This window comes from Stegodyphus dumicola, chromosome X1 (genome assembly GCF_044657685.1).
Source record: "Stegodyphus dumicola isolate Sdum_Otavi_A_Nest chromosome X1, ASM4465768v1".
NCBI classification, from domain to species: domain Eukaryota; kingdom Metazoa; phylum Arthropoda; class Arachnida; order Araneae; family Eresidae; genus Stegodyphus; species Stegodyphus dumicola.
The window spans coordinates 194369599-194391418 of record NC_140780.1 but is presented as its reverse complement, the minus strand read 5'-3'; the positions used below and the strand labels follow the sequence as shown (position 1 = coordinate 194391418).

The 21820-nt window shown below is 32.1% G+C and overlaps 1 protein-coding gene across 1 annotated transcript in view; it reads left to right on the top strand.

Moving 5' to 3' along the window:
- The window catches only part of LOC118195807 (uncharacterized), a 158777-nt gene extending 137183 nt beyond the window's left edge, over positions 1–21594 (top strand). Inside the window, exon 2 of the mRNA XM_035367140.2 lies at positions 14257–21594. Coding sequence (XP_035223031.1) covers positions 14257–16313 — 2057 coding nt within the window. The 3' untranslated portion in view covers positions 16314–21594. The remainder of the gene's footprint in view (positions 1–14256) is intronic.
- Positions 21595–21820: the final 226 nt, after the last annotated feature.

The window sequence follows — 21820 nt, the reverse complement described above, 5'->3', positions numbered from 1 at the left end:
ATCACTGGATAAACTCCTGAATCTTCAAATAATTCGACTGATAAAATCATGGGATTCTCCATTTATGATACGATATGATGTTCTATAACGTAATTTAAATTTACACAACCATATAGTTTAAAAGCGGTCGCTCTTCACTTTAATCTGCAATGATATTGTTTTTGTCTTTTCTGTTAACACAAGCTCAATTGATGGTATTTGCTGGTGTACACGTCCAAGTGTTTTCTCTTTGAACACCTAACGTCTTTGAAGTATCCTGAAAGTACACTCACGTTTGTGAAAATTGCAACACCATGAAGGACTTACGCGAGTGAGCTGAAATTTTCAGGAAATGCAAAGTAGCGCATGATATGCAAATGATTAGAATTGCAAATCCGTAGCGCATGCGTATGCTGAGCAGCGCCCTCTGAACGGCTGATGGATCCGAATAAATAGACGGCTGTAGCGAGGCGTGTATGGTTATCGGTGGTTATCTGCTAGTGGTAAACGTTAACTCAATCTGTACTTATGCCTCGTCGACGAAAGAGAGCGAGATTTGAACAACTTACAGAGTTTGAACGAGGGAGAATCATCGGCCTTCGTGAAGCTGGATTGTCGTATCGTGCAGTAGCCTCTCGTGTGCAGCGTAACAGCAGCACCGTGATGCGCGTTTGGAAGCAGTGGACGGACGAGTGTCGGACAACTCGGAAATCCGGGAGTGGACCCCGAAATGTGACGTCAGCTCGCGATGATAGACACCTGGTCCGCATGGCGCGGACGGACCGTACAGCTTCCTCTAGACAATTGGCAGCACTGTGGTCAATAGCTACAGGTGTTTCATTGTGTGCTTCATCAATTCGTAGACGTCTGCTGCAGTGTGGACTGCGCGCACGGACTCCTTTATACAGGATCCCCCTAACGCACGACCATCGCCGCCTGCGGCTACAATGGGCCAATCAGCATAGAGACTGGCGTGCTGATTGGCAGCATGTCGTGTTTTCTGACGAATCCCGCTTTAATTTGTGGTACCATGATGGCCGCATTCGTGTCAGACGCTATGCCGGTGAACGCCACCTTCCGGAGTGCATTATCGAACGCCACAGTGGACGAACACCCGGAGTTATGGTCTGGGGCGCCATAGCATATCATAGACGATCTCAATTGCTACGAATTGTGGGCAATCTGAACAGCAACCGGTATATCCGTGAAGTTCTACAGCCCGAAGCTGTTCCCTTCCTTCAAAGCTTGCCAGGCGCTGTATTTCAACAGGACAATGCCCGCCCTCATACTGCTCGGATTGTTAAATCCTTCTTTGCAGCGCAGCAGGTACAGCTTCTTCCTTGGCCTGCGTGTTCCCCGGATATGTCGCCAATTGAACATGTGTGGGATGTCATTGGTCGGCGTCTTGCTCGTGATCCTCGTCCTGTTGCGTCTGCAGACGAACTTTGGGTACGCGTACAAACGATATGGAATGCTCTTCCTCAGTCAGACATTCAAACTTTGTTTGACTCCATGCCACGTCGTGTAGCAGCACTTATTGCGGCGCGTGGTGGCCACACAAAATACTGATTCTGATCTCTTGTTCTTGTTTGTTTGCTTTGAACATTTAATCATTTATTTGTACCACTACCACTCAACTGTGTATTAAATTGCATTCAATTATGACGATTCCTTCTTGGTGTTGCAATTTTCACAAACGTGAGTGTATATTCAAAAGCGTCCAATTTTTTGAAACATATTTGTATGTCTGACAGCCAAATTTCCCTGCAAATTTTTGCTTACTTTTCTCCCTAATTTTCTTCTTTCCTTTTACGGTGATTTTCAGTGCTCACACAAGAAAATTAAGATTTTTCGATTGCTAGACTTCCATAAATTCTGCATTCTTGTCAATTTTTTAAAATATCAATTACATGAATTGCGTTTCAGCTGAAGACAGCTTTTCATTTTCTAATCATTTTAACTATAAATAAAGCGAAGTCCAAAGGATAAATATTTTAATTAAACGATTTTTGCTAAATGACAAAGAAATAAAACAGTCCAGTGTTTATTCTGTACCACCGAGTAATCCGATTCTTATATCGGCTAAAACAATATAAATCATATTAAAGATTATGTTTTTTTATACAATCTATAACGCGAGAGAAAAATTAGCTTCTTAAAACATTCTTTATAAGAGGATTAATGTAAAAGATTATTTATATATGTATATATATAGGTCAGTTTTTTTTGTTTCTTTTGTTACAACTTTTTCTTGGTCTTAGCAAGACCCACTGAGTTGTTCTTTTCTCAATTTTATTTTTTATTGATTATTAACTACAGGTTTTCTTACAGTTTCATAAAATCTACAGTTTTTAAAAATTAAATTGTTAATCTTTAAGCTTGCAGGCCCAGCCCGAATATATTTGTATTTTAAGGACTAATAGCTCATCGCTATTTATTTTCGTTTTGATTTTAATTTTAGACTAGATTTAGAAAGTTTGATTTTGATTTACATATTTTAACACCTTAATGTGTCTTTCTGAGCGGACGCGTCGGGAAATTGGAACAGAGAATTGAGACTATTAAAATTTCCAAGACACTTTGTCAAAAAATTTTTAGCGAAAAAGTTTCAATTGTCTGTTTCGACGAAACGCGTAATGAGGTTAGCTTGATTCGACGTTCAAATAATTGAAATTTCCCTTGAAAAGCCTGTTTGGATGTCGAATTGGGCTAATTTACCATTTTCCGCTTACTTTTTAACTTTTTCTGTTATTTAATTTTATTGTATTTATGTTTTACATGTCTAATGATTTGCTTTTCATGTGTATTAATTTTTGTAAACGTCTTTAACCTTTTGGAGCAGCAGCTCTTGGTAACTTTTAGGTGAGCTTTCTACAATTTTTATTTTTTACTTATTTTGCAGCATATTGCGCAAGATGTTTTCTTGACCAAAATTGTTATTACTGCTTTGCTTGATAAATTATATATATATATATATATATATATTTAAAACTGGGACTTGAACCAAATTGTCAAACTTTTAAAGTTTAATTTACATGGTGGTTATAATTAAAGTTCCAATTTGAAATGGTCATAAAAGGAAAACTACCGGACCAAATGTTATCAAACTTGGGAATCGTGTAAAGGAGGTTATGGGAATTTATTTTCCGCAGGAAAAGAAAGAGTTTAAAAACTCACCACCAGGGGAAAATGGCGCTGTATACAATAATGTTAAATGAAATAAGACATGAAAACGTCTGTTTAAAATGTGTTTAATAGTTTCCGAAACTTGTTACAAAGCATGTTCAATGTAGCGTCCAGCATTTTCCGAAAGCAAGTTAAATCCTGTTACTGAATTCTCAACAGCAGCTCTTAGCATATCAGGAGGAATGTTACGGACATGTCAGTGTATCACAATTTTCATTTCTGCCAAATTGTTTAGATTATCCCCATAAACAGTGCTTTTGAGATAACCCCATAAGCAAAAGTCACAGAGGTTGGGTCTGGTGGGAAGAGGGGAAGGGTCGGCCTATAAGACATTCATTCGTGAAATGTTGCCTAAGTAACTGTGCGACACACGTGAGGTGGGGCCCAGCCCTGCATAAAAATCGTAGTATCTAAAATGCCACGTTACTGCAGTTCATGTATCACGAAACATTTTAACATTGACTGTAAGTGAGCTGCAATCACAGTGGTCCAGCTGTCGACTCCTCTTCAGAGAAAAATGGTTCAGTTATAAAACTAGCTGTCATTCAACACTAAACGGTGTGAAATGACTGTTATGCAATCGAATGCAATAGGAGAATGCAATGGAACTAGATAGATAACATGAGAGATTTCTTTGGCCCAAATCGATTAAAAGCGTTTTGAATCAGTATCTTCATGTTTTATGGCCGAACTCAGGCTTCAAAAATTACAAATTAGCGATTTGTAAGAAAACGATTTCCAGATTGTACGCAGTTGTGCGAGTGATTTGCGATCTCACATTTTCTAATCGCTAATTCGTGGTCTTCACGGACAAATTTCTCACTTACACGGATGGCGCACTCGACTTTTATCGAATTTAACGCCTTTAAATGGTAATTAGCTTACTTCAAAGTTTCTTAAGGGTATATAACATATTAAACCCGTGTAGCAAAAGGTTAAGTTAGATTCCGACCCATATTCCGTTTAACAATATTGCATACAGCGCCATTTCCCCCTGGTGGTGAGGTTTCGAACTTCCTTTTTTTCGCGGAAAATAAATTCCTATGATCTCCTTTACACGATTTCCAAGCTTGATAACATTTGATCCAGTAGTTTTCCTTTTATGACTGTTTCAATGTGGAACTTTAATTATAACCACTCTGTATATTATAAATATATATAAATTTCAATTTGAAGCTATGCGTTATATGTACACCATGCGTAAATTTTTCGCTTTTATGAAAAAATAAAGAATCGAAGCAAATATACTTAAGATAATGGACCAAAACTGAAAAACATTCCCCTCCCTCCGAAAATCAAATTTTGAAACTTCGACCTTGAATTTATTGGGTTACCGAAATATTTAATTTGACTTATCTTCTAAGTCCTAGTTCCGACAACAATTCCGAATTACTTAAGCTGAAGTAAAAGATTTAGTATATATTCACTGTATGTTAATAAAGTAATCAGAGTGTAATAAAAATAGATTATAGAATTTATGCTGATGCAACATTTTGTCTGACTACACAACATGCAATGGAAGAGAAGGCTTGTAGAGATCTGTTTTTGACATGCCTCTAAAAGTAGATGTCATACTCCTTTTGTCTCTTCAATGTCAAAAAACTTTCCTTTGAGAGGCAACTTTAGTTTTTGGGAAAGAAAAAAAATCACAAGAAGACAAATTTGAAGAACATGCAGGACGATTGAATATACATACTTAATTTCGGAACACAAGCGATTCTCCGACTGGTTATTGAATAATGAAAACATGCATTGTCATGCAATACAAAACATTTGGAATACGTTTTCTGACTGAAAACGTAAGATTAAAAGTCATGTGCTTAATTCACAGCCATTTACAAGTCAACTGCTCGGTCAATTGCAGAATCGTTTTGATCCTGAGCTTGTAAGACAAACCTAATATCACTGGATTTAAGCATTTCTTTAATCTTCCAAGAAAGTTCCTTCTTTAGCTCATATTCCAAGAAAATTAAGTGAATACAATTATTGCAAAAGAAATTGAAAATTCATTTGCACTACGGCTTGGTAGTTTACTAACGAGTTAACAAAACTTAAATTCTGCTTTTTGTGTCTAAGAATACAACAATATTTTAAATATTTACAAATAAAATAATTAATTGGAGATTTAATTGGAGCCTCACCAGTTGCCTAGTATTTGAAGATTGTTAAATACTAATTGTTTGTTACGAAGTCTAACCCAGGCTGCATGGTTGGTTTTCCTAGTTTTCTAGGTTCTCTTTACAAAGGTTCTCTATGAAAACATCTTAAATAGCTCCCATGTTCTTTCTATGTTCAAATAACCAACTAACCTAGTTTAAGCGTGATTTCCAAGTGAAGTTACTAGCAAAACCCGAATACTCATTAAAAATCATGTAGCTTGCCAATCGGCAGTAACATGAAAGATACGGTGCCAATAATTGAATTGCTGTTACGGTACGCTGTTTCTAAACTTAGATGGTCATTCCTTAATTAAATAGCCTCCTAGCGGCCGAGCGCTAAAGACGCTGAACACTGGTAGTTCGGTCTGAGGTTCGAATCCCGCGAACGAGCTGGCTGCATGGGCGTTTTCGTGGTTTTCCCCATGTGTAACGTGTATACAAGTCAGTTTCCCTTATAAAGTCCTCCACGAAGGAATCCCTCCCTTTAGGCAGATAACCCTCGTGTGCTTTGCCATAATTAAACAATCCAATCCAATCCTTAATTAAATATAATTGATTTGTAACTTCTACTAGAGCTGACGGTAAGAATTGAAGTGTAAATAAATAATATCGTATGCAATCTTGATTAATATAAAATTAAAAATATTTGCGTAGAAAAATATTTTCATTCAAACAGAAAGTTTTTTGAAATATTTGCAATTACTTTATAAGAAGGATTTATTAATAACCGTAATAATTACTTATTATATTACTGATGATTAGGATTCAGTTCTTGACAATTACATTCTAAATTAGAATTTTAAGGATATAATGAAAATACGCTACGCACAAAAATACATTTTAGGATAAAAAATTAGTTGATTTTTTTGTTTTAAAACTTCTTAAATTCATTTAATAAACATCGTATCCTCGTTGTTAATTGAATCCAGAATGTTGGGTGTCGTTTATATAATTATTCTTACTTGACCGCAGAACCTGCTGACTTATCCAGCCATTAAGTAGCTGCAGATCATTTCTAAATAACCATTGAACTTCCATTAATTCAGTCTCTAGAGGTTTGTTATATTATAATTTTATATTATAATTTGACTTTTATAAAAATGATTATTTTAAATCTTATGTTTCTATAAAAATATACTGTGCTTTAAAAATATGGATGATAGTATCAGCCGCTCTTTCAGCCACTTCATAAGCAACAGTTTCTTTAGAAATAAATTATGCAGTTAATGTCATAAAATATTTTCATAAAATTCAAATTAACATCAAACGAAAATTCTCAGTTATAGTCAATTCGATTTAAACAAAGTTACAGTAAAGTAGCAGACGATAAAACGCCGAAGGTAAAAATTTACTCTTATTTTTTTTTTTTTTTTTTTTTTTTTTTTTTTTTAAGGAAGAAAGAGAGAAATTTTAAAAAATAGTTAAAAATTTGAATAATATCATCTGTAATTTTTTAAAAAATAGCTTTTCATTTAGTATTAATAAATATTTATTATGCATCATTGAGGGAAAATATTTTACATAATTAAATCTCCGTAAAATTTTACTTGAAATTTAAGGTTAAAAATAGCTGTGGCAATCAGTGTAACAAAAATCCATAAACCACATTTGGCGTTATTATCGCTCAAAAAAAAGATGCCAAATTTCAAAACGCGAAAATATGTAAATTCGTGTATATCTTAGAAAATTTTAAATAAAAAAGTCTAATTTTTTGCAGGTATGCTTAAAAATACACCTACTTTAAGATGATGGTAAAAATTTTATAGGTTATAATTAAAAATTTTTTTCGAAAAATTTATAAAAATTATTTAAAAATAGAAATTTAAAAAATAAAACACAAAAAATGGGTAAATTTTATTTGGAATGAACCTAAATTTCGAAATGTGAAAGGAAAATAATAAAAGTTTAATAAAAAAAGAGATATTAATAAATATTTACCAAATTCAATTAACATTGAGGAGCTAAAATTTTGAGAGCTAATATTTTAAAAACTATTCGTACGATTTTTACGAAACTTGGTATTCTGGCATAATTTGAGTCGTAGAATCGAAATATGGAAAAATATTGATATGTTATTTCAGAAAAAGTCCGATTTTGTGTCAAAATACCTATATTAGAATAGTGCTATATATAAATCTAATATATATCCTAAGTCGCGCTTTTGAGACATGAAAAACGCAGTTTGAATTTTTGTCAATCGGCCCAATAGAACCGGAGATATAGCACTGTTCCTTTTTTTTTTTTTTTTTTTTTTTTTGAGCAGTGTACATAACTGCGCGTATATAGTACGCATGTCTGGCACAGTCTTTTTTAGTCTTAAATATAACAGTCTTCTTAAGTGAGTTGAGTTACTGAAAATAAAGAGTTGATTGATTATAATCAATGAACTGAGAATATAATAAATAATTAATTAAAATGTGGGAATCATCGTGGAATGCTGACTACCTAACAGTATAAACTCCTGAGAAAACAAAATGAGGTGCAGAGCCAAAAGATTGTTAAAAAAACAGTATTGAACCATTTTATGAAGAAGGCTGAGGTCAGCAAAACAATACAAAGGGAACACTTGAAAGTTTAATGAAAAAGATATTCATTGGTTTGTAGTTGATAGAAGTGTAAAATTGTATAGAAATAAGTCTGGAATGAAAAAATGGAATCTGAATAATTTTTGTTAAAATAATTTTATTTTATGCTAATAGCTTTATTTTCTTGTTATTACTACCCCCTTTTTTTCATTACCAATTTAGAAATGCCATATCGAAGGATTTCTTCATCACTTTACCTCATAAAATATTTAATTTTATTCTTAAAAAAATTCTAACTAATCAGATTTTTACAACTTTGCTCGCATAATGTGTACTTTTCCCCCTTAAATTTTCGTTCATTCAGGTATTGTACGTCTTTGATTTTTGCGAGCTGTACATTACATAGTCTTTTATACATTTTTGAAAATTCATTAGGTTTTCTGCTATCGCAGATTCACTACTGCCATGTTTTAATTAACTAATTATAATACTCTTCACTTAGTTATGTTATATATATATATGTTTAAATATATATGCATACTTATATATGCATACTGTCAACTATATATATATGCATACTGTCAACTAGAAATATATATACGAGGGTCAGTCAAAAAGTTAGTTGCACTGCCTAAGAAAACAAAACAGAAGCAACATTTTACAATAACTTTATTTATATCGTAAAGTTCCATTCAAAGTCTACTTTTCAACCTAATTACCTCCGTTATTTAAGCATTTGTCGAGGCGTTGTACAAGTTTTTCGATGCCTTCTGCAAAGAAATCCCGTCCAATGTCCGATAACCATTGTTGGGCTGCAGCTTTCATTTCGGCATTCGAATGGTACCGTCGCTTTGAAAGTTTTTGTTTCATGGGACCAAACACATGGAAGTGAGGAGTGGAAAGGCCTGGGCTATAAGAAGGGTGATTCCACACTTCCCACCTAAACGTTTTCAGAAGGTCACACGTTTGTTTTGCTGCATGCGGTCTTGCATTGTCATGCAGGAGCACAATGCCGTTCGACAGTTTACCTAGCCGTCTATTTTTAAGTAATTGTTGCAATCGTTTTAGTGTTTCACAAGAAGAAGATGCATTAATTGTAGCACCCTTCGGCATGAACTCTGTATGCACCACGCCTTCTCTGTCGAGAAACAGCGTCATCATCACCTTTCCTGCAGATGGAACAGTTCGACCCTTTGTTCGTGTCGGGGAACTGCAATGTTTTCACTTGAGGGAGCTGCATTTCGTTTCAGGTAAGACGTGGTGAATGCAACACTTCCAGTCACAATTTTGTCCAAAAACTCATTTCTTTCCGTTAACGCTGCAGAAATGCAAATGGACTTTCAAAACGCTTTCCTTTATTCAAAACGCTTTTGAAGGAGCTCGTTAGGTGCTCCGTCAATAGACGTGGCACCTATCAAGAACAAACTTTACGAAATTTAAGGTGATCGGTAATAATTTTATGCACATTTCCATGTGAAATATTCAGTTCATTTGAGATTTCGTCTATCGTTATGCGTCTGTTTGCAAGAATGCATTCATTCACGCGAACAACGATTTCCGAATATATGTATATTATAGTTTGAAAATACAAACAGATGTTGAAGGCGCAAAGATGAGTAAAGAAGAAGTCTGCAGTTATGATTCCTTTTTATTCCTCGTTGATGCACATTTCCATAGCCAACACAGATTAAGCGGTAAAGTAAGTTCCTGTTCTTGAAGAATTACATATGTACCCTAGAGAATTTTGAAACACGTTTTAAGCAGTGGCAAGATTGTAGCATAAGTGTAGAGGGTAAATGCGTTGTGTATGAGTTGAAAAGTTTCAAAGTAATTTGATTTTATTTTACAGTGTTAGTTATAATTTGTTCTATCCTAATGTCTTAATATTTAAATCTAATCTGTTAATTTTAAATTTACTATTGGCTAAAGCCTTATGTATACACTTACTTATAAGTAAGTAATCTGCGTCATGATCTATATGTAAGAATCATAGCACACAGTAAGCAGATACTATTTTTAGGATGGGAAAGGGAAATGTGCAAAGTAAAATATAGGTTTAAGGGGCTACTCCAAATTAAAATTAGAATTTTGCTTTACATACATTTTACCTGACATAGTTCCCTCCCCTTCAAAGAGAGAAAGTTTAGTGCTAAAAAAGAGTTTTTATAGAGCGGTAAAAGAAATAATATGGAAAATTTTAAATCATAAAACTAAATAATAATTTTCAAGTAATATAATATAAAAATTTCGGGCAATAAAAATTTTGTGAATAAAAATGTGTTGCGAATAAAAATTTTGTAGAATAAAATTTTGAAAAATAATCAATTTTTAGTGTTATGATGAAATTTTAATCCAATTCAAGACGTTGTTCTTTCTACAACGTCCAAATAATAACTATAACTCTTCAAATAAAGTTTTCCTCCCTTTTCTTACGAATTATCTTAAATATGAGAACATTTTACACCACCCAAACTTATTTTGATACATTGCAACAAATTTGTAAAATTTCTAAAACAATTTTTCGTATCTATAATTTTCATTAATATTTTTAATATTGTAACATTATATTCGAATTATGGTCAATTCTTCTTATATTTCATTTACAGTTCCTCATTCTCCAAATACTGAATGCCCTGCAATAGTCTAAAAGCAAAAATGTCCATCTGATTCGACATATCCACATTAACCGATTGATGTGTTACTACATCAGTGGTTAAAGGTATGCTCGAGCAGTTACTTGTAAAGGCCTCGACTCCTTACGTTAGGTGAATAGCCTCTGAGAACTGCATTAAATCATTACGTAATAAAAATTTAAAAATTAATTCTATGTTAAAAATATTATAGTATTTTGTAAAAAGGGCATCCTTCAACTTTTTTTTTATTAGAGTATAAAAAGAACAGTTTTTCAGTAGTAAAATATTTTTCTCTGATCTTAAACCAGTACTCCCTACATTATACGTTATTCTTAACATTCAGTTATTCCTTGCATAGCATTCATTCACCATAATTTCAAATTAATTTCAGGCATTTCCCTTTAATACATTTTATTTTAAATTACATTACCCATAATCAAAATTATTACAGTTATTCATTTTTTGAACTCAATAAATTTTATATTCATTATAACTATACAGAATATCATAATTTTTAATATTTTCAACATTAATACTCAAAAACCCAATCTTTATATCATTTTCTATTAAATACTCAAATTTATTTCATTTTCATTCATGTTTCTTATTCACCACATTCACAAAAAAAAAAAAAAAAAAAAAAAAAAAAAAAAAATTGCAAATTCTTAACAATAATTCAGAAATAGAATTTTTGATAACCTTAAAATTAATTAACCTTCTTTAAGCAAAATACTTGATAAAGCTAATTCTTTACTGAATTTATTGAACATTTATTAAAGAGTAAATTTCTAACACCATAAAATTTCAATTGACTATCGCTTTCATAAAAATAGCATTAAATATCAAAATCATAAAATAATTAATATCATTAACCATTTTTTTATTCGACCATTATCAAAACATTTTTAGTAGCTTCGAAGCAAAATCATAGGATGTAAAAATTTAAAAACGATTGCAGTTAAAAAAAATAATTAATATCATTAACCATTTTTTTATTCGACCATTATCAAAACATTTTTAGTAGCTTCGAAGCAAAATCATAGGATGTAAAAATTTAAAAACGATTGCAGTTAAAAAAGATCAAAGTCAAAATGATAGTCAAAATTTCAATTGACTATCACTTTCATAAAAATAGCATTAAATATCAAAATCGTAAAATAATTAATATCATTAACCATTTTTTTTATTCGACCATTATCAAAACATTTTTAGTAGCTTCGAAACAAATCATTGGATGTAAAAACTTAAAAACGATTGCAGTTAAAAATGATCAAAGTCAAAATGATAGTCAAAATTTTAATTGACTATCACTTTCATAAAAATAGCATTAAATATCAAAATCGTAAAATAATATCATTAACCATTTTTTTATTCGACCATTATCAAAACATTTTTAGTAGCTTCGATGCAAAATCACTGGATGTAAAAATTTAAAAACGATTGTAGTTATATCAGTTTTGTTTTAAAATAATTTAGTTGATTTGAAAAGTTAGTAGTCTTATGATCTTACGCGGACAAACGTAATATAAAAAGCGGAAGTAGGTTAAGAAATCTCATCAGCAATTTAAAACACTTTTTTGTCAACACGGTGCTAGATGACCTTGGGAACACAATGGATCACTGAAACTTTTGAAAACACTAGATTGCTGAATCATTTAAATACCCATTATTTAGTTTTAGAAGGCGATACTGGATATTTTTCATATCATTTGCACTTTGATGACGTACTTAATGAAATTAAACTATTGATACATCTATGAAAATTCTTTACTCTAGAACATGAGGCGCAACATTTTTGGTAGAGCGAGAATTCTCCCCGAAAACAGTGGTAATCCAACGCTATAGATATGCTATGATTTTAAAAGAGAAGATTCAGATATTTGCATTTATGCCGAATCAAACACATTTTTGCTTTCATTCTTGAGAAAGACAATTTTGAAATAAAGTTCACATCATAACAGGTGCAATATGCTCGCGTCTGTCTTGATTGTATGTCTGTCTGTTCCACATCTTATAACAGGACGATATATGAAAGATATTCATTCAAAATTCATGTAGAGTGATTAAGTTTGTGGAAGCAGTAACATGAAAAATGTGCAGCGCCCTTGTGGGATACTCGGAATCCAGAACTTCAGATCGCCATCCGGACATGCTCTCCACTGACACCTCGAAGGCACGAGGGGGTAAGGAGGAGGAAAAACCTTCTACTCCTCCTATTTAAAGGGTGACTAAGGAGAAAGGGACACAGCCGCGAAATCCTGATGGTAAAAAAAAAAAAAAAAAAAAAAAAAAAAAAAAAAAAAAATCGTCAACCAGGTTTTGGTACGGGCGCCACTGTTGAGTCTTTTAGAATTTTTTAAACCAAGAAACAAAGAAATTCGCAACGCTCTAGCCGGAATATGAACACGAAAAAATTCGACCTTCCGATTGCCTGCCTTTAATTACACCAAGAAAGCACGTAGAAAGAAAGGAGAAAATGCAATACAATCTAAGCAAATTCAAATATCCATTTTAGAATAATGAATTGGCACAAGCAAATCAAAATTGTTAACATAAAAAAATTATTGTAAAAGAAACAACAACAACACGAGAGCTGTCTCAGTCTCCCAGACGAACTATCTCTATGTAAAAGCAAAATTCTTGCGAAGAATACACAAGAAAAGTACAAAAAATAAAGGCAAACGGATTTTTCATCTTGCGATACATCTTTGCCAGGGGGTTAGTGACCTGAGAAACATAAAACACTTAATTTTTGCATTTGTTTGTTTTACGTATTTACGACGTGTTAAAGACGAAATCTCGGTGCATAATGAATTCTTTAGCTGTACTTTGAAGAGCGAATATTAACTCACTGAAATTATTATTCATCGTATGAGTTTAATTTACAAAATTATCTGCATCGTCAGCGTTATGTAAGAATCATAAGACATGGATTTATTTGAAACTGACGCTGTTTAGAGAGGTTTGTTATAAGTAATTACTATTTTTAGATCAGAAAGGGGAAATACCTAAATTAAAATGAAGAAATAAGTGGTTACTGAAAATTAAAGTTAGAATTTTGATTTACATATTTTTATCCTACACATACCCTACACATACATGTATATATATATATATATATATACATATACATTCCCCAGTTTTGTCTGGATTTCATTCAAACCGTCATTTCCTGAATTTTAAGTGCATTTATGAAATATTTAATGCAAAATGTATCATCTATTCTGTACAGCAACAGTAAACAAGAAAACATTTGATTTCCAAAAATAATAGCAGATGGCAAAGATAATATGTTATTTCCTTAGTATTAAATAAATATTCATTTTAGTTAGTACAACAAATTATTAACCCTTGTATAATATGAAATTCTATAAGAAAATATAGAGCTAAAAATTATGTATACGTCATTAACTTTAGTAGGCATTTAAAAAAAGATAATGTTTGGGTGCGCTTGCGAAAATATCTTTATTAAAAATGTGACCTAATCTTCTTGCGGGAGAAAGTAAAGCTCTTCGATTAGTTTCAGTTCTGTTATCCACTTTCTTTTTGCCGAAATTTAATCAGATGCAAACAAAATTTCTACGAAAATCTTTTGCAGTACATTTTGCAAATTATATTCTACAATACTGTGCAAATTTTTAAAATTCTGATGCACAGTTAAATGAATCATGTTAAAACTTGAATTATCTCATGAGTACTTTAATAAAATGAAATATAATTAAATTTCTTTCCTCATTTAATTGGCATTAACAAGTTAATTCTATTTCTTTACAGAGAATAACGAGAATGGAATGCCTCGTCGACTAAGGACCGCCTATACAAACACACAACTGTTGGAACTGGAGAAGGAATTCCACTTCAACAAATATTTATGTCGGCCAAGGCGCATAGAAATAGCGGCTTCTTTAGACCTCACGGAGCGGCAAGTAAAAGTATGGTTTCAGAACCGCAGGATGAAACACAAGCGGCAGAGCATGATGACAAAAAACGGCGACGAAAAAAGCGAGATGGAAGGCGGCGAGACGCCAACTTCTTCCTCTACTCCTACTGGAGGGGGGTCTACGCTTTCAGGAAACGAGGCCGATACCAACAAGACAGACTCTGCAGATGACCGATCAGCGACCGAGACTTCATCTTCTGTGGGAAGCCCGGAGAGACCACCGCGGGGAGCTAAGAAGCAGCGGGAGATCTCGTCGGACAGAACTATCTCCGACCGATCGCCGTCTTCTACGGCGGCGGTAGCAGTCAGCGACGGCATTAGCGAAGCTTTGTCGCCGTGTTCCTCCTCAGAAAGGCTTCTCAATTTAGATTCTGATTTCACTCAACAGCAGCAGAATCGTATCCATTCTCCCGGCTCTGCTCAAATCAGTACAGCAGATACTTTATCTGCCACTTCGCGGAAAGGAAGTCCGGTAGTTGGGGATCTCAAATCACCAGAAAACTCTCTTTCGTCCTCACCCCCTACTGAACCTATATTGCACAACTTGAACAACCTAACGCCAGATAGATCTCAGTCTCTGGTAACCAATGATACAAAGAGCAGCCGCGTTGTATGCTCTGGGATGACAAATGGGCATTTAAATACTCCAAGTGGGCGTAACGCTAACCACAGGAAGCTTACACAACCGTGCCCCATGGACACAAGCATCACTTTCTGCAATTCTCCGTGCAATATCAACTGTTCGCCGGTTGCTACAAGTACGCACTGTACAAGTCCCGGTGGTGTATATCAGATAACCTCACAGCATTGTCCTCCACCACATATGTCTCCTAGTTCATCGTATCATAGAACACGATCTTATTCATCTACTGTCCCTTATTCTGCAGATCCAAACGGTTTGATGACGTATGGTCAAACAAATCACAGAGGTTTATCACCGAATGTAGGACAAGGATCGTACTGTTATCGTACGCCTCCGCCTACCCCTAATCAACAACAATCTTATCAACACCTTTCACCTCAACGCATGGATAATGACTGGATAGCGCAGCAAAGTTCTTATGGCAACCAAGTTCAATCTCCGATCTATTATACAAATGACAGGTCGTGTCCACCTCAACATGGGGCGATATCTCATAGTCAGACTTCTCAACTTGGAGCTACAGTCCCTCTTGGGTCCCATTCGGTGCATTCCACTCAGCAACGAAGTTCTGGTCATCACCCACCAGTATCCAGGTCTCCATATCCTTATTCAGTAGATTCAATGCCACCCCAGAATCAGTCACATGATTCTCAGTCACATAGTGCTTACATGCATGAATATAGAGGAGAAATGAACACTAACTACAGTGTGAATAGAAATTACAGTAATATCCACGTAAACAATGGATATGAATCAAGTGTTGCATCGTCTGGTGAACAATATGTACCAAACAGTATTAATCCTGATGGTTCAGTGTCATATTGCTATCCGCACCACAATAACACAAGTAACGGATACCGCCCCGATTCGTATGATGACAATGGCTCACAGACAATATACTATGATTTGAGCAACAGTACAGGAAATACCAGCCGAGTGCCAGACTATAGTGCCACGGCTCCTAAACAAAATTTTCCTCCTACAAGCAACCTGTACGATGTTAGCCATACAGTCGGGGACACTGCTAACATTCCCACGTATAATCAATCCGCGGAAAATTATCGGGGCCAGTGTCCAGCAGATGGTGATATATCATTTAATTACTACGATTCCTCAGATAGTTATTCATCAAATAATAACAACAATAATAATGGAGCGGCAAATAGCAATTCTTGTGGAACTACCGACTTCAATTTTCTTACTTTAGCTAGTGAATTTTCGTCACCGGAATATTACCAGTTAAGCTGACTTCACTGATTATTACACAGGTGCAGTGATCCTGAAGGGAAAAAAAGAAGCATTTTTCACAGCACCCAAGACTGAAAAAAACACATTCTGCGTTCAAATCTAAAAGTTTATAAAAAATCAAACTTCAGACAAAGAGATAGCGCTACTTGCAATTAGACGTTGGGAAAAAAAAAGTATCGATATTAAAATGAACTTTTCTTAATTTCACTTTACATACGGCTTGAATTGATAGTTAAAGTAAAAATACAGACCTTTCCATTTTTTTAACACTTAATAAAAGCACAAGTTTTGATTTCAAATTAATTTTAAATAATGTAGTTTCATCATTATTTTTCTTTACTGATTCATGAGATAATAGATTCAAGAGCATTAATACTACTGTTTTTTGTTTAGTTTTCGAAAAAAAAATACTGCAGTGATTTAACTATTGCTAATAAAAGAAAAAAGAAAAATGTAGTTAAATATACTATATGGATTAGATCCACTGAGTTGGACAAAAAATTATTTTCAATTAATAAAAACAATTTGAAATTTTTTTAAATAAATTTTGAATTTAATATTAGTTTATTTATCAGAAAATAATAATAAAAAAATAAATTACACTTAAGATATTTTTACAAGCTATGAAAGCAAATTCTTAGATAATAGAGTTGCACAGAAATAATTACTTTTCTTTTATTTTTATGTTATCTCTTGTTCAGTACTAAGCGTTAACACTTATTAATCATTATGGAAATATAGAAAATTGATAATAATGATATTACGAACTAACCAGGTGCATTTACAAGCGACCTGAAGTTATACGAAGATTGCTGAACGGGTTTCCTTATCTCATGTTTTGAGGTTTGATTTTTTTTTCTTTTTTTCTTTTTCTTTTAAATTAGATTTTAAAAGAACTTTGACGGTTTTTAACGGTGCAATGAAATGCCATTTCGGACACTATGATTGTGTAGATAGTATGTGTATTTGTATAGAGATATAATTTGATCTGTGTTATTTTGTGGGAATTAATAATATATATATAATAATTATATATATATATATGTCCATGTCAGTCAGTGACTCATTATTATAGATTCTTAGGAAGGAAATTATCTAAAATATCTGAAGATCAAATATTAGTATTGTTTCGAAATGATATTTATAAGTACATGAAGAAACTACATATGAGAAAAAATAAAAGACAATCTTTTTTATTTAATATGCATAATTTTTCCATCAGAGACAAGAAAGCTTAGTTCAGCATCAGTTTTCCCCGTATTATGGTAGAATATATCATACATTTGTAATTAGTTTTTATATAAATAATAATATGTCCTAAAATGCCTGCTTAGAATTATTCTTAATACACATTTTGGTTGCAATTTTAGTTAAAAATATACACGCATTGTATAATAACAAATTTATATCAGAAATATTCCTCTGTATAGTAATCATAAAGCTTTTTACTACAGGTAAAAGTTCATGAAATTTATAAAATAATGTGTTACCTTATGTATTTTATTTATTTTTATTCTTATATTAATTACCTCATGATTGTCCACTGGCATGTAATTGATCTTCATACGTCCTGTGTAAGTATAAATCAATTTCCTATTTCCCTACTTCTGCAAAAGCACTTCCATCAGAAAAGTGATTCTGAATCCTGGTGAAAGACTGGTATGAGTTGTTTTATTTTATAGCGTTTTAGTATAAATGTTTCAGATTAACTATAACAAAGCTATGAGAGTTATTTATAGTTGTTCCTTACAGAAAAGGTAATGTGTGCGTTTAGTAAATGCTTAATTCTATGTCATAGCTATATTAAAACTTTTCTTTCCAGTTTAAGAATTTTCATGTGTCTGTGAAAATATTAAACAATGTAAAAAAGTCAAAAGTGCTGTCCAAGAACAGATGGCTGTAGATTAATGGCAATATGTAGTAACTACATTTATTAAATGCTTATGTGTCAAGGCTTTAGTCAATTTCTTTGTGAAATACAGACAAATTATTTCATTATTCATTGTATTCAGTTCAAATAAAAGGAAAATTAAGACATTTTTCACAATTATTTTCATAAAAAGCATTTCTGCTTCCGAGAAATTATAAGAATAATTTTACACAAGACCCTGTCGCTAGCTACTTCAGCAAAGTATAATAGTTCACAATTTACAGAAGACATTTTATTGCCTTTTTAATATATGGTTACAGAAAATCAATAAAATATTTTGACAAATTTCACATTCGGACCACAGCAATTCTCTAGGTTTCAAACTGAATTTCTCAAATTTAAAGATGCCAAATCATTTCAGTATTTTACATGAAAATTTAACATACCTTACTTTGTAAAATCTCCAAATAAAAGTTTCATAGAAAGATGCAAAGTTAATTAACATAAAGTGCTATAAATAAACTTTTTGTAAGTGCCAATTTGAAAATAATTGGCAAATCCTCGCTGATTTTACTGCTCAGTTAAATGCTAAAGTAGCAAGGATAATGAGATTAACGAAAACAACTACATCACTTATTTAAATTGAGTAATCTAAGCTAATTTTTTAAGCTCTTAAATATCTGAAGAACTAGAAGATTTAGTTGTGATATGATACCTTCATATTTTTAGATATAAAAGATGCATGTTTGGTTAAAAAGAAATCAAACTTTTTCATTTAAGTAATAGTTGAATGAAAAGTGATTATCTAATAAGCTACAATATCCTAACCTTAATAATAAAATTCAAGAAATTTCATGCTAAGAGAGATTTTAAATCAACAAGAAAGTTTTTGAAAAATTTTTTTTTCAAAGGATGTTAAGAGCATTTTATTAGCAATGATAAATTTTTACTTATCACGATAATTTTTATCTTTTTATTTCAAGGAACGAGAAATAAATCTATTAAAATAGGAAAAGAGTATGATTTTTCACAGTAAAGCTGTAGTCAGTCAAAATATATTATTTAGTAGAACAAAAGAAGGGAAATTACACAATGTAATTTATAGTACAAGTTATAAGAGGTAAGTTTTTTACTTGTTAGTACAAATCGTCAGATGTTAACCTGAGAGCCTCAGAGGTAGGTATTTTATCCAGTTTCTTAAGTATTCCTTAACTACTAGTATTTAAAAGGAATTCAGTTGACTATTGTGGAAGAGAATTACGCAGCAAACGTTACAGCAAGTAAGCTATGTTTGCTAGTGTTTCTATAAACAAGAATTATTCAGTTATAAAAATCGTTCATCGAAGACTAGCAAAATAGTACTCAGTAAAATTTTGCGATAATAAATTAAACAGCTTTATTACATTTAAGAATCAGTACGATTTACTCTTTTTCTCTCACTCTCTCCAGAAAATTACAAAAATACGTAAATTTTACTTCTAAGCATGGAATGAACGTTCTGACTGATAAATTGGTAAAAGCAAGGAAAATGAAAATTCAAGTCATTTTAAAGATTTCTCATCTATTTTCCTCATGTTTGCAGTTAATGCGAACGATCTACGAGTATTTGTTAATTCAATATGTATACAAAAAGAGAGAAGACACATAAAATTTCTGACAGCTTTATTCCCTTTTAATTCGGTTCTTTGTTTTGAAAGCCCTTACCGGAAATGCAAAATGCTTTGCTGTTTGCCCATCTATAGATATAATGAAGCACACATATGTACTTCATTAAAACAGCAATTTAGTAGCAACACCACGAAGATAAATGTTAGTTAGTATAAATTAACACCAAACAATTTCTAGTACAGTTTTCAAATCTGTAAAGTTACCGATGCCGCTTACTTTTCATTACCAAAAGAAACAATTATATGATATAATAACAATAGTTTTCTTATAGCAGTTATTTTTAGAAATTTGTTACGATTCCTTATATCTGAAATCCTTTCGTTCGACAGATTAACTATAACAGGTGTCTTAAAGCCATCCGAGTAGCACGTTGTAAAACAGGTAAGGGCTTTACAATACATTCTCATAAATTAAGTGTATAATTCCTTTAAATCTAGAAATTTAAGCACTTCTTACCATTATAAATAATCTCTTGTTCTAAATATGTATCTTGATTTTAAATGCCACCCAGAGTAAACGGTTTTCTTCTACACGCTATCCCACCTTTAACAAAACCAACACTAACAATAGTTTCATTTTTTAACCATTAACTCAATCATATTACGCAATGTCGCCGGTATGTTATATTAAAACAGAACGTCTAATTGAGTAAAAAGTGAATTTTAAAATGTTTGAATCATGTATTAAAGTTTTAAATCCATATGTAAGATTTAAGATCTGCATGGGTTTTTTATTTATATTGGCTTTTGTTTAAAATTTTACTTCAACCCTTTACGTAACAACCTGAAGATTTTTGCATTTAATTTTAGTTGCGTACTTTCTTGTGCGTATATATTTAAACTATTAAAAAATAAATTTTTTCTTATAGCTCAGACTGATCCAAATAAATTTTCCACGCGTAGTTAAGATAATACTGAATTTTGAACAAATTTATATCTTATTTTATATCTCTAATGCATGCGTCGAAAGAAATGAAAGGCAATTTTAGAAACAGAAGGGGGTGTAATTGCATTAGCAATACATTTTTTTTCTAATAAGTTTCAGTTTTGAGGCATCTGAATAAATTATAGAATGACTTCTAATAATTTCTTATTTTGTAAAATATCTAACTATACTATAAATTCATATCCCAGGACATTTAAAAATTTATATGATGGGAAATGTGCTTTGTTACTTCTAATTTAAGTCTTCTAGATCTTAAAACGATGCGGAACAATATGCTTAGGAAAAAAATTATTGATCTTATAATACTAATTTTGTTAGTAGCATTCCTTTCGTTTATTCTTGCATCGGAAATTAAGCATAAATTTCTTAAAAATCAAAAGACTTTTTACAAAGATGTTATTAAAATTTCAGAATAGATAAACTCTTCCTTTACTTTAGTTCCTTTACTCTTCCTTCCTTTACTTTATTTACTACAATTACTTGCCAGTGTGGCATTTTTTTCCATATTTCGTTCAATTTTGGAATAAAATTTTGAATCTATTAACAACCCTTTTGTTTGCTAATTTTAATATAAAGCTAAATAACACTACAACAAAAAAATGACATCAGCAATAAAATACACAGGTTTGTTAATTGTATTTAAGTTATCTTTTATTTAAGCCCATAGGTAAAGTGCAATAATCTATCCCTTTTCTTTCAAAATATGCTTTTAACTTCTTTTTTACTTAAAAAAGATAGATTCAAAATTTTATAAATAGAATAGATTAGAAATAAATAGATTCAAAATTTTATTCCAAAATTGAACGAAATATGGAAAAAAATGCCACACTGGCAAGTAATTGTAGTAAATAAAGTAAAGGAAGGAAGAGTAACATATTGTGTTACTATGAGAAAATAATTAGTATTTTTAATTCTATAGCATTTTTAAACTGATCATATATATGTGCTGTTCGGAAAGTGTGATGTGTGACAATTTTATCTATCCTAGAACCAATGAAACTGCATTAAAAGCATTAACCGAAAA